A 13633-nucleotide genomic window follows, 5' to 3' on the forward strand; every position below is an offset into this window, starting at 1 on the left:
AGTCCCAGCTCTGCCACCCCTGAGTTCCATGAGCCACAGCTATTCCTAGATCTCCTTTTAATAATGAAGTGGTTCCTTACAAAGTCCAAATCGTTCAACAGGAACACTAAAAGTTTCCTAGGGGTCTTGCTTTAGTGGGCTAAGTGAAAAGGACACTAAGCAATGCAATGGTGACAGATAACCAGGTGTATCACACAACAAAGGCAGGACCTGGCAAGTTGTTTGCTTTGCCCCCAGCTGGAAAAGCAGGATTTTCTCAGGTGACATCTTCAGGAAACTGAAACCACTGACTCATTTGGGGAATACTCAGAACAAGTTTCTAGTGATGTGAGAAGGCAAGGGAAGCCCACAGATCCCTGGCAATGCCTCGCAGAGGTTCTCCTCCCCTGGGGTGTGGGTGGTTAATGGCAGCGGCGACCCCAGGGGAGGTCGGTGTCACTCAGGGTGCAGGTGGCTGTTAGCAGGGTTATGCACGTGCCAGGAGCTACTGCAGGGCTGCTTTCCTCCACTGAGTTAGTGGGTGAGTCACCTCCACCCCCACCCCCCAGCCAATTAGTGCAGGGTGATAATGAAGGGGCAGGTACTGTACCTGGTGATGGGCAGGTCGAGGCCCCGCTGCAAACTGAGGAAAGGCGGGAGAAACAAACACAAAAGGAAAGGCACAAAGAGTCAGAAACACCACAACGAACCAAAATGTCACACTCTATGCAAAATAAACCCACAGAAAATAAAATAACAACGACACAGTCAAAAGCTTTGCTGCAGGACAGCGACACACAGAGACTGAGGTGTCACGATGGACATCGCTACGGGCACTGTGCTGGGAGCTGGGACAAACAGCCAGAGCTGCCCAGGATCCTAAAGGCACTCAGGGATGCAGGCATTCCTTATCCTGCCTGGGAAGAACACATAAAACCAAAAAAACAACTGAAAACGAGCAGCAGTGCAGATTCTGAACTGTTTGAGGTGCAGGTCAATGGTTAGAGCAGCTGGGCTGGGGCTGCTCCGGGGCTTTGGGGGAGCAGAGGATGGAGCCCCACGGCTGGGAAGAGCCAGGGAGGCACAGGGACAATCCCTGCACAGGGACATCCCTGCACGGGGACATCTCTGCACAGGGACATCCCTGCACAGGGACAATCCCTGCAGAAGGACATCCCTGCACAGGGACATCCATCCCTGCAGAAGGACATCCCTGCACAGGGACATCCCTGCACAGGGACATCCCTGCTAGGCAAAGAGCAGCCACTCCTGGCACGTCCACCCCTGCCACCGCATTTCCAGCTGTGCTCCTCCACCGGGGTGGCAGCAAAGCCCCTGGGAGGAGTGGGATGTGTCACCCTCTCTGAAAGCCAAGGCCCAGCCCATCCCAGGGCCCTGGAGGTGGAGAACAGGAGGTCCTGGGTCCCAGCCCTGAGCTCAGGCCACTGAATCATCTCCCACTCACTTGGGCCACACGCAGAGGAAAATAACCCCAATTTAACATGCTCAGCTGACATTAAAAGCATTTCCCAATAAGGAACTGATTGTTAAAATAGAAATAAAAATGAATGCAAGAAATGGAAAATATAAATAAAGATGACAAGGTACCCACTTCCAGAGCTGAGTTAGGTGTTGAAACTCATAATTCTCAGTGTTAGAGCAGAGCTCCACAATGAGAGCTGAGAATTCTACTGATAAGAGCTTCAATAATTAACTGCAGTGACCACAGCTACATCTAGAGTGGATTTTAGCCACCACATGCCTCTGCTGTGATGGCTCAGCACAGCCACCTCTGCTCACTCAGGGGCTCATTGTGGTTTACTTTCTGCCTCACAATGGTGATCAAAACTGGGTACTAATTAGTGACTTTTTAAATAAGTTTATTTTCTATATGGAAAAGTGGGCCTGGGTTCACTTGCAGCCCTTACAGCTCCTCTAATGCCATTAAACATGAAGCAAAGCATAAATATTGACTGGTCCATTTGATCTTTTCCTTTATAAACACTTAAATTGCCTAGATTTAAAGATTTCCAAGAACTATCTGCTAATCCTGGTGTTTATATATTCCTTCTACCTTCCCCTCATGGTGGAACTTGGTGACACTTGGATGAAAGTCATAAAAACCTTCAGAAATGAGTAAATATGGACACACAGACTGATCCTGGGACAAGAGTTTATTAAGAATGACCTGCACTGGTTCACCAAATAGTTTTCTCACCCTGGAAAATTTTCCCTAAGCCTTACAATGAAGAGTAAAAAAGCAAAGCATGGTCACCTTGTGAAACTAAAAAGCTGTAATTTCTATTTTAATGAACCAGAAAGACTCAGAGCCTCTCAGCAGTCTCCCAGTGGCTCTGTGGATGAGGAAAACAGGTACCTAGATGAGTCTCCAGAGATAAAAGCACTTCAAGTCCTTATTTTCCCAAAGAACTTCCCCTAAACCAGCTCAAATATCTTGTGTTTGGGAAAAGGGACTAAAGGTACCCTGGAAGGGCTGAGCCTTTCCATTGGGCTGCACGTTCTGTGTTAGACACCAAAGAAAGAAAACAGCCAAAAAGAGAAGGCTGGGATGCAGAAACCTTGTACTGCTTCACTTCAGGGCCAAGACACCTCTCTCATCCCTGTTGCACAGACAAGATTTGTTCTCACTGCACCTAAAACAAGAGCTGGAAGTTTATATTTGAAGAAGCCAAACTTTATTCCATGGTGGAAAGTAATGTGTGTTACAAGAAATAAAATAAAAGCTCCAAGTTAGTGAAAAATGCCCTCATCTATTTTGCACTGGTCACCACTGGCTCTTGATTTTAAATTTTTAAAAAATAATTCTGTTTGATAGAAATTATTCCTGTTAATAGCTGTAAGCAACAGAACAAACTGTAGTAGTCACTGCTGGCTTAAAAGAGACACTTTGGGTTGGTTTTTTTTCTCTGTTTGATGAAGACAGTAGATAGGAAAACCTTATAAATCCTGGGTCCAACCTCCCTGCCCCATGCCCCCCTCCCTACAGTCCTGCCCACTGCTCCGTGGACACAGCAATGTTCTCTGCCTGCAGATGTTGGGCTGGCACACCTCACCCCTCCTGGACTTTGGCAGAAGTCCTAAAATTGGACTAAAAGTTTGTGTTGAGATGGGGGCTGGCATGGCCAAGAGCTACTGGGGAATTTTCAGCAGTGCTGAAGGACCCGGATTTTGTTTTCCTTGCCCAGCTGGAGCTTTGCAATTCCCGCCGTGGGAGCGATGCTAACAGGGAGCAAACACGGATTGCAAAGGCAGCTGTGCTGGGGGAGCAGAAAAACCTGAGCTCTGCACCCCAAAGGCCTGAGCTCTGCACCCCAAAGGCCTGAGCTCTGCATCCCCAAAGGCCTGAGCTCTGCACCCCAAAGGCCTGAGCTCTGCACCCCAAAGGCCTGAGCTCTGCACCCCAAAAGCCCCTGGATGCAGAGCAGGATGGAGGAAGCTCTGGCTCGAGGGAGGGGCTGAATCAGCCCTGCCTGCCCACATCAGCTGTGCCAGAGCATGACAGGAACCCGGGGATGGCACAGCCACCCTGCCACCCTCCTCGTCCCCTCCTCACCCTCCCCTCACCACCAGATGGGACGGTTAAAAAATAAACTGAAAAAAATAATAATTAAATTACAAAGAAATAAATCAAGCGAAGAACCAAATGCAGGAGTAGCTCAGGCCTGGGCCAGTCTTGCATTTGCTTTGGGGTGGGAGGTGGAATGAGATGTGATGGGTGGGAGCAGCTTTTAGTCATGGGGTGAGATGGGCACTAGCAGAGCACATGGCAAAACCTGCACACAGGAGAGCTCAGAACAATACAAACAAGGCTGACAGGGGCAGATCAATTCTTCCTCGGGACCTCCTCAGTTATGGGACCAAAACACTAAAAAATTTGACATTGACTGGCCAAATTTCCTGCAGATTCTCTCTCTGCTGAATGACAAAGCCCAGGGGGCCCTGGTCTCTGTCCTACCCCAGGTCAGACCCCCCAGCTGTAATTCAGCTTTGGGCCCTTGTGGCACCACCTCACCTGGCAGAGGCTGCCACGGCAGCTCGTGCTTTCAGCAAAGAAGCAAAACCAGTGCATTTCTGTAGCCAACAAAAAAGGATGTGGTAAAAAAAATATATATAATAAAGAAAGGAAGAAGAAATAAAAACAGTGCCGTGGGCACAATTGCCTGCAAGAAGGAGTACAGTTTGTTATATTGCTTACAATGCAGTATTTTATCCAGCCTCTTCCAGCCAGGGACCTGTAAACCGGACTCTGTTCCAAAACCTTCCTCCTCTTCCAGTTTTCTGTGCAATGTATTGGCACTGTTCTGCTGGGCTGTCAAAAAAACTGGTTTAGAGATGCAGCTCTTCAGTCAAGTTTTTGCTCCAGTTCTAGCCATACCAGCTTAGTTGTGCTTTGCAACAATTAAAGAGAAAGATGATTATACTTACTGAGGAAAGAGTTTTAACAGCAGTGTCCTGCATTACTGATCAGAATGGGGCACTGAGGACAAATTCCCAGCTGTCCACATCAAAGAACTTCCAAGTCAGCATTACCTGGCTCCTTCATCAGCAGAAGTTGAGGGGCCTCAGAACAAACCCTGGCATCTCCTGGAGGGGAAACCTCCAGAGCTGGGCAAGTGCCCCAGTGATGTTGCAGGTTTGGGGGTCCTTGCCCTGGGTTTATCAGTTTTTATACTGTTTTGTGGACAAAATCCTCTGTCTCAGAGGCTCCAGGAGCTCTCGCCTTACTCTAAAGAGAGAAGAGTGCTGGGAAGGCACCAGGGGGTTATGGGCAATCTGAAGGTGTCCTGACACAGAGGGGCAGGAGGTGCAGGATTGCTGCTCCCTCAGCTGACAGAGCCCTGAGATGTGGTGATGAGAAGCCACCATGCCTCCAGAAGCCGAGCAAAGCCTCTGATGCCCTAGGAGGGTCTTCTAACATCACGTGGAGCTGTGCTACAAGCAGAGAATCCCCAGAAAGTAGCTGGTGTGGGGAACTGAAGTCCTACAACAGGAGAGCAGTATCACAATAAACACCCACCCCCAAAAAACAGACTGTGAAGGATGATCAAACATGAAGTTGGATGAAAAAGGGGCTCAGCACAAAAAGATCTGAGTACACAGAAGCTCTAGGTTACATGTGAGCACCTCCAGGGTTAGAACTGATCGGTGGCACTGATTTGGGAGCAAAGCCCAGAGGCCACTGGAGAGCGAGTGCTGCTGCAGAGAACTGCTTGTGCTTGATCTTTGGTCTATCCCTGCACAAAACACATCCTTAAAGAAAAAATAAAAAGAAAAAAAAAAGAAGAAAAGAGAAAGATTCTGGCAACGAACCTGAACTCTATAATGAAGTGAACCTGAAAGCAACTAGGCTAAAAGTAAACGGTGTTATTTGAAGGTAGATGAGAATCCCTCCATCGCTTCTTTAGGAACTTCAGAAGGAAAATTATCCTACCAGGATAATGTCTGAAAAACTCAATCAAGGTTTGCCATTCAGGATGTGCTTCCAGGTCAGTAAAATGGGCTTTGCAGAGAACCAGCCCCGTGCTACAGACACACACAGACAGAGAAACACACGAGCCAGGAGGAGAGAGCAGGATGAGGCAGCGTGGGCTCCTTACCGGCGAGCGGGTCTGAGGCTGAGTGTTCATTGTTTGAGGGGCTTGAGGGTACACCAGCGTGGTGGGAGCTGCATTCTGTCCTGAGGGATAAGGAGCCTGCCAGGGAACAAGAAAAGCCAAGTGAGTGGATCCAATGATTCATCCCAAAAACCAGGAACAGAACATGTTATCAGCTGGAGGCACTGACATGGAGATAAAGATGAAAAGACTGCAAGAGAGAAACCATCTCTGTCAAGGACCAATTCATCAACACTGCCTCTCATGGGAGCAGCTTGTAGATCCACTAGTAGCTCCACTAGCAAGTAACAGCCCCATTAGTAATTATTAGTCAGAGTTTACTACTATTTTATAAGTCAGAGTTTGCTACTGTTTATCACCTGAGCTCCCCAGGTGAGCTGCAGTGGAAAACAACCCAGGAGACACACCACAGTGCTGTGTGTCCAAAGGCCTGGCCACCTGTTTCCAAAAGCCTCCTCTGAACCAGCTTCCAAGGACAGCCAGACCTGTAGATGATGCCAGTAAATCCTCCAAAATCAGGCAAATGGCAAGAAACAACCTTGAGTGTGTTCAACAGAAGCTGCTGCTGCATTAAAGCATTTCCAGTGCAATGGAAGAGCCCAAAATGATCCCAGATGGAAGGCAGGCCATGGCTACAGGCTCTGCACATTTTTCCTACTTCCACCCATTTCCATGGGCTATAACAATTTATCCCACCAGATGCTCTCCCCAAGTGTTATTTGCCCAAAGTAACAATAAACCGGAGCTCTGGAGCTCTGCTGATGACGCATTTTAATGAGACATTTAGAAATAACTTTTCAGAGTGCCTTTTTCCTTATTCTTTTTGAACAAAACCCTTATAATTTACATTATTATTTTTAAAAATAGTTTATTATTGTAATGGCACAAAAACCAGCTACCAGCCTGCAACGGCCTTTGCTCTCAAGACCCATAGGATGGTGGAATTGGTAATGTTGGAAAAGATCTCTGAGATCTTCACGTCCAACTGCTCCCCAGCACTGACAAGGCCACCACTAAACAATGTCCCCAAGGACCACAGCTACACATCTTTTCAATCCCCTGGGCAGTCTGTGCCAGGGCTGGATGACCCTTTCCATGCAGGAATTTCCCCACTATCCCAATAAGGTAACTTTGAGGCTGTTCCCTCTCCTCCTGTCCCTGTTCCCTGGGAGCAGAGCCCAGCCTGGGGTTGTCCCCTCCTGTCAGGAGCTGTGCAGAGCCACAAGGGCCCCCCTGAGCCTCCTTTTCTCCAGGCTGAGCCCCTTCCCAGCTCCCTCAGCTGTCCCTGGTGCTCCAGCCCCTTCCCAGCTCTGTTCCCATCCCTGGACATGCTCCAGCCCCTCCAGGTCCTTCCTGTCCTGAGGCTCCCAGAGCTGCCAGCACAGGGGTACAGTTTGCATTGTCTCCTTTTTTCTGCTTTTCCATCCTGGACTAATCACCTGCTGATTGAAGTGTAACACAAGGTAAATGATAATATAGTTCAGAAACAACCAGGAATTCCCTGGCCTCAAGGAGAAAATAAATTTTAAAAAAAGGAAAAATACAACAAATACAACAAACACCCCTTCCAAAAACATGGTAGAGGGGATGAGGGGAACAAGCACAGCCCAAAAATAGCCCCAGCTGCTCTCCCAAAACTCAGCTGCTGCAACATCTTCTATTCCTACTCTGGGACCACAGTGGAACTGCTTTTTAAAAAGCAAAACTTAGCCAAGAGTCCACAGACACGTGAGGACACTGCTCCTAGCACACAGCTTAACTAGGCAGGACCTTCTGTTAGCTTCTGCCTCATTTTCACAGCTTTTTGGGTCAAAATGGTGATAAAATGTGTGTCTCCAAATACACCACCAGGTCTTCACTGAGATCCAGGACACCAAACACACTGGGCAAGGTATTTAGCTGGACAATGCTGTTCTGGAGGAGTTTATACCAATACAGCAGCACAGCCTCTGGTTCAAGAGCAATGAAATGCTTTGTTCAGCTCCTTCCTCTCAAATGCTTTGTCCTGTCCCTCCTCTCCACGAGCTCCCTGATCCAATACACTCCAGCCAGCCCTTCCCTCCCTTTTCACCACTGCAGAACCTAATTAATGTAAATAATTGAATAGAAAAAAGCTGCCTCTTTTTTTTTTTTTTTTGAGATGTCAGATGCAGTATCAACTCTTTTCCCCTTTTACTTGATAAGTGATTCTGCTGGAGCTGGTGGGGTCAGTGTCATTCCAGAAAGAGTAACCCAAAGCTAAGGAGAAGTGGGGAAACTCTTTTCACCCACAACCTGAAGAAGTTGTCCTGCCTTTGAAGCATCCTGCTGCTGACTTTCTGCATCTGGGATCTCTGCCCAATGTGAGATTAAAGCTTCTTCCACAGGTCCAGATGCTGCTGTTCCTATCATGGAATCATGGAAGGGTTTGAGTTGGAAGGGATTTTAATCATCCTCATCCAGTCCCACCCCTGCCATGGCAGGGACACCTTCCACTGTCCCAGGCTGCTCCAAGCCCCATCCAGCCTGGCCTTGGATACCTCCAGGGATCCAGGGGCAGCCACAGCTGCTCTGGGCACCCTGTGCCAGGGCCTGCCCACCCTCCCAGGGAAGGATTTCCTCCTCATATCCAACCTGGACCTACTCTCTTTTAGTTACAGCCATTGTCCCTTTATTTCTCCCAGCAGCCAGCAGTGAGCACACAGGGTAGGTGACTGTAGCTGCATTTCTCTTCACAGAGAAAAGCAAGACACAATTTCCCAAAGATTTGCTGAGATTCACATTCTCTGAATCTTAGAGAAAAAAAAAATCTTATCTCATTTACTGCTCCTGTGTTTTAAAATAAATAAAATACATTGAAGAAAATTATTTACCTAAAAGAATTTAACTAATTAAATTCTAGTGAAAGTGTTTTAATTCATTAACCAATTAAATCCATGTATGTGTGAAAACAATAAGCTAACAGTCACAAAATTCTGCACAGTTAAATTAAATGCTTAGACAAGTTCAGTTTAAATGTAGTGTAATATAGTGTAATGTAGTATAATGAAGTAATTAATTAGCCTGCTGATATCAGTGGAGTCAGATGTGTCATTTCTCCCTGCCACAGCGGTCGCTTGATTTTACTATAGGTGACAGTGTTGGGAAATATTAGAAATAAATTATACCAATAAATGCACCAGTTGATCATTGGCTCCTTTTGCCTCCAGCTCCACAGGAGATGAGACCTCATCCCAAACTGCTGCTCCCACAGCACCTCAGCAACAAGAGAAGAAAATATCTACTATTCTTCCCCATCTTTAGGCTCATGAAAACATTTTCTTCAGGCTTAAACTGCATGTGACAGAGCAGAACTCTGCTATGACTCCCAAAAGTAAGTCAGGTATCTGATGCTGCCCCAAAGTCTGTACCCACCTCCAAAACACTTCTTTTAAACACCCAAGCCAAAGGATATGTGAGAGAAAGGGGGCACAGCTGTCACTAAACCTAAAAATCCTCTGAGTTTTAGCAGCAAAACTATAAAACAGGTATTTGGAAACACAGTGCCAAAGGCACTTCACTGGTGACGTGTGATGCAATCCAGGGTTAAACTTGCTTTAGCATTTAAACCCTACCAGAATGAGCACAGCATGAAGGTATAAATAAAGAAAACAACATACAAAGGCTTAACTAGAGGCCAGAGAAGGGTTTCTACTATGAAGGTGTCATCATCCAAGGCAGTTTTGGACAGATGACCCCCACGAGTGCGAGGTCACAAGTGAGGAACAAGTGCAATACAAACCCCACTGAAGACCACAAACATCAGCTAAATAAGTATGAACAACAACAAATGCCCCTGCTCCACGTTTCCAACCAGAGGGATGTTGCCTTAACTGGTATTTGTGTTAAAACCATAACAGGGGAAGAAAAGGGAGGGAAAAGTGGTTTATAAATTTCTGCAGGTATTAATTTCACATCGGCTCTGGGAGCCTAAATAAACTATCAAAGATCCAACAGAATAAATCACAGCACTCTGCTGCTTTTCATACACATCAGCTGATTAAAGCATTGCATCTATTCATCTGCCAAAGGACTTTTTTCTGTGCCAAGCACCTAAATGGGTACAGAAAGTGATGTGGTCACGTGCAGCCACACAGGGCTCTGTGCACTGGGGCTGGACTGAGGGAATGAAGGGATCAGCAAGGAAATGCTCCAAAAATCCCCTACATAAACCCCCAAGGAGGGGAGGCTGAGAAGCAAATACTGCTCTGCAGACAAATGTTGGTTCTGAAGCATCTAAAGGCTGGATTGAATCCCTGAAGTTCAAATAACTGCTGGGAGAGGACAGAGCGCTGCTGAGCTGCTCCACTTGGAGACTGAGCAATTTGCTTCCCTTAAAGCTCTCACCTTCCTGATTTTATGTTTCAGCTGTGGCTGTTCAGGGGAGGAAGGTGATAATAGCTGAGTGTTTATGTATTCCCACAACTTGCTGGGAAAATCCTTTCTCTGGACTATTTCCACCTCAAGCTGCTGCCTGTGCTAAGCAAGGAAAAATAATCACTATCAACAAAACAACTGAAAAAAGTTATTCTTAGCTCAGGCCCGAGCTGGTTAATAAACACTGAGCCTGCAGGGTAACATGATTCCCTTGGGACTGCCTGTCCTGGGAATAAACAGGCAAAGTACACACATCAGGCTCAAAAGAGCTGAGTCACCCAGCTCTGCCTCTGGAAAAATCTTTTGGGAACAAAACCCTTCCAGCCCCGGGCTGAAAAGTGTCACTTGCTGAGCTCTGTGGCTGGCTTGGCTGGGAAGGGGTTAATCCCCGTGGCAGATTCCCGAATCCTCCCGGCTCAGGGAGGGCTGCTGGGGCTAAATTTACTGAAGTTACACATGAGGAGGAGAACTGGACCCGCAGCTCCAGCACATGACCGTGACTCAGGAGCTGCGCGGCCCTGCCAGCGCCGTGACCTTGGGAGGAAACCTCTGAATTCCCAGTTCCAAACCTCTGAATTCCCAGTCACAAACCTCTGAATTCCCAGTCCCAAACCTCTGAATTCCCAGTGCCAAACCTCTGAATTCCCAGTTCCAAACCTCTGAATTCCCAGTCCCAAATGTTCAAATTCCCAGTCCCAATCCTCTGCGTTCCCAGCTCCAAATCTTCAAATTCCCTCTGAATTCCCAGTTTCAAACCTCTGAATTCCCAGTTCCAAAGCTCTGAATTCCCAGTCCTAAACCTCTGAATTCCCAGTCCCAAACCTCTGAATTCTCAGTCCCGAATCTCTGAATTCCCAGTTCCAAACCTCTGAATTCCCAGTCCCAAATGTTCAAATTCCCAGTCCCAATCCTCTGCGTTCCCAGCTCCAAATCTTCAAATTCCCTCTGAATTCCCAATTCCAAACCTCTAAATTCCCAGTTTCAAACCTCTGAATTCCCAGTCCCAAACCTCTGAATTCCCAGTCCCAAACCTCTGAATTCCCAGTCCCAAATGTTCAAATTCCCAGTCCCAATCCTCTGCATTCCCAGCCCCAAACCTTCGAATTCCCAATTCCGAACCTCTGAATTCCCAGTTTCAAACCTCTAAATTCCCAGTCACCTCCCAGTTCCAAACCTCTGCATTCCCAGCTCCAAACCTTCAAATTCCCAGTCCCAAACCTCTGCACCCTGGACACCAGCACTGAGCTTACATCTCTTTGAGGAATGAACAGAGTAATCAGAGCACTTCAGAACAACCTGGGGTTTAGCAGGGCCACGGGGCCCAGAGGCCTTTTGTGCATGGCCACAGACCAACGTGGTGCTGCAGGGCCCTGGCCCAGGTGGTTTTACATCTCTTATGTATCACTGCACTACTGATGGAGAGCACCCAGCTAAAAACTCACCCAAGTGCCACCACACACATTTTCAAAAATATCTTCTTATTATTTAATGTCAAGACATAAAGTACCAAAAGCATTCACTGCCTGGAAGGAGGATAAAACTGTTAAGAGATCCATCTCTTTCCCCACACAACACAACACCCCCAGCCCATCCCCATTTCTCCTGCATAAAACCTGCACTGCTCTGTTCCCAAGCCATTCCCTGACCTCTTTAAATGTTAAATATTGATTCAAACCCCCCAGCTGGGCACTCAGAGGCACAGTCAGTGTTCTTCATACTGTACCTTATAAGGGTTCTGTCCCTAGATTTATAAATTCTTACTCACACAAGCCCCTCACAAAAGACCAAAGGCAGCTGCCCCTGGAGCCAAGGAGGGGGAGGTCATTGCTCAGGAGGGGGAATCTCCTCTTATCCCCTTTTTTAACAACCAGTCTTGGTTTTCCTTCCAGCTGCTGAACAATTTTCATTGAGGAAAACCACAAAGGGAGCAGAGCAGTTGTGTTGATGCAGCAGCCCTTGAGGCTGCTTTTGCAGAGTTTTCCCCTGGGTCACTGGCCTGGACAGCAGGCATTTGGTCTCAGACACAGGTGAAGAAATCCCCCACAGCAGCAGAAACCTCACTTTAGTCACAAGTGTGGACTGATGGTGACAGCAAGGATGTGGCTTTTAACTGTGAATCATCATTTCTTTGTGGAGCTGGGCTGGCTCTGCCCTCCCACAGCCCCAAATCCAATCACTGTGACAACTCAATCACAGCAACCCAAACAACTGCAACCCTCCAACGAGGGAAATCTCTGGGCATTCAGCTCTGGGAAAGTAAGAGGATTATAATTTAAACCCTGTCTCTTCATTTCTCCCTAATGAACTCCCTGCAGGCAGTGCAGGCTGGAACAGCAGCTCCTCAGGCTGCCCCTCCTCACTCACACCCAGCACCTTGATTTCCCCCAAGCTTTGGTTTCTGCATGCCCTGGATTCTGAGAAAGGTGCATCAGCACAAACTCAGTGCCAGGGGAAGAGGCTTTCCTGGCCTCCCCACAGGCAGCTGCTCCCCTTCCTGCCAAATGCACAGAACATCTGAAGACTGAAGGGTACAGGGAGATTTTACTCTTTTATCTGATGTTGAAAGCTGTGTTAGTGAGGGCAGAGAGAACAGCCTCAGCCAGAGCATCCCAGCAGAGCCCAGAATCTCCTCCTCCCACAGACACTGGCCAGTGACAGGAGGCTCCTCTCCCATCCAGGAGCTGCCTTGGGAACACCAGCAGCATTCAGGGGAGGCACAGGGAAGTTCCTGCTCTCCCTGTCCCCCTTACCACACTCCCAGGGGCTGCAGCAGAGATCACTGAACACAGGGCAGAGCAGCTTTTGACCTAAAATCAGTATTTAGGGACAAAATAAACCACTCTGTAGCCATGTCACTGAGAGATGCCAGGATCAGCCTCAGGTACCTTCAGCATCTGACCACAAACAGGGCACTGCTCACTCCTGCACCTCTTCTGTACACACCAGAGTGTCACCATTATCTTGGCAACCACATAACCTCACTTTTCTTCCTCCCTGGTGTGCTCTGCACTCAGCAGAACAGGCTTGGAAGCTGCTGGCAGGAAAAAGAGTATCTGTAACATACAGATCCAGCTCATCTGCAAATATTACAGATGATGGTGGAGAAATCTGAATTATTAAATTTATTCATTTCAGCCTTTTTTCTACAGCATCCCCTCAAATAACGCATAAAGCATATTCTCCCACTATTCCTGTGAATGATTCCAGCTTTAAAAATAGCACAACAAATGATTAAACCACTAAACAAGGACAATTCCCCTCTAAATGCTCCCAGTTTGCCTTTCATTATTACAATGATATTTCAATGATCATCACACATGCTCTCAGATCCCTCTGCTTGAACACAAGTCCCCATTCACAACCATGTGCTCAAATATGCAGGTTTTAGGTACCCATCACACCAGGGATGCCACATTTTTTAAGCAGCTCATTTGCAAATTATCCAGAATCACTGAAATCAGCTCATCCTCACCAGGGCAATGCTGCAAAACAGAAATATGCAGCAGTTCTACTCTGCTGCCTCTCTAAGCCAGGGCTGCTCTCCTGCAGGGTGCATCAGCACCTGAGAAACCCTGTTTTCCTGCATATATTGGGATATAATACCTGGAATATTCAAAGCCCCA

General features: G+C 47.4%; 1 protein-coding gene across 10 annotated transcripts in view; it reads right to left on the reverse strand.

Moving 5' to 3' along the window:
• EIF4G3 (eukaryotic translation initiation factor 4 gamma 3) overlaps positions 1-13633 on the reverse strand; it is a 142696-nt gene that overhangs the window by 67621 nt on the left and 61442 nt on the right. For all 10 annotated transcript variants that reach the window (XM_084220107.1, XM_084220110.1, XM_084220105.1 and 7 more), the window contains 2 exons: positions 5598-5693; positions 590-622 (listed from right to left, as the gene is read on the reverse strand). In XM_084220107.1, the coding sequence (XP_084076233.1) occupies positions 590-622; positions 5598-5693 (129 nt within the window). The remainder of the gene's footprint in view (positions 1-589; positions 623-5597; positions 5694-13633) is intronic.

Source organism: Fringilla coelebs (genome assembly GCF_963513975.1).
Source record: "Fringilla coelebs genome assembly, chromosome: 22".
Taxonomy (NCBI): Eukaryota; Metazoa; Chordata; class Aves; order Passeriformes; family Fringillidae; genus Fringilla; species Fringilla coelebs.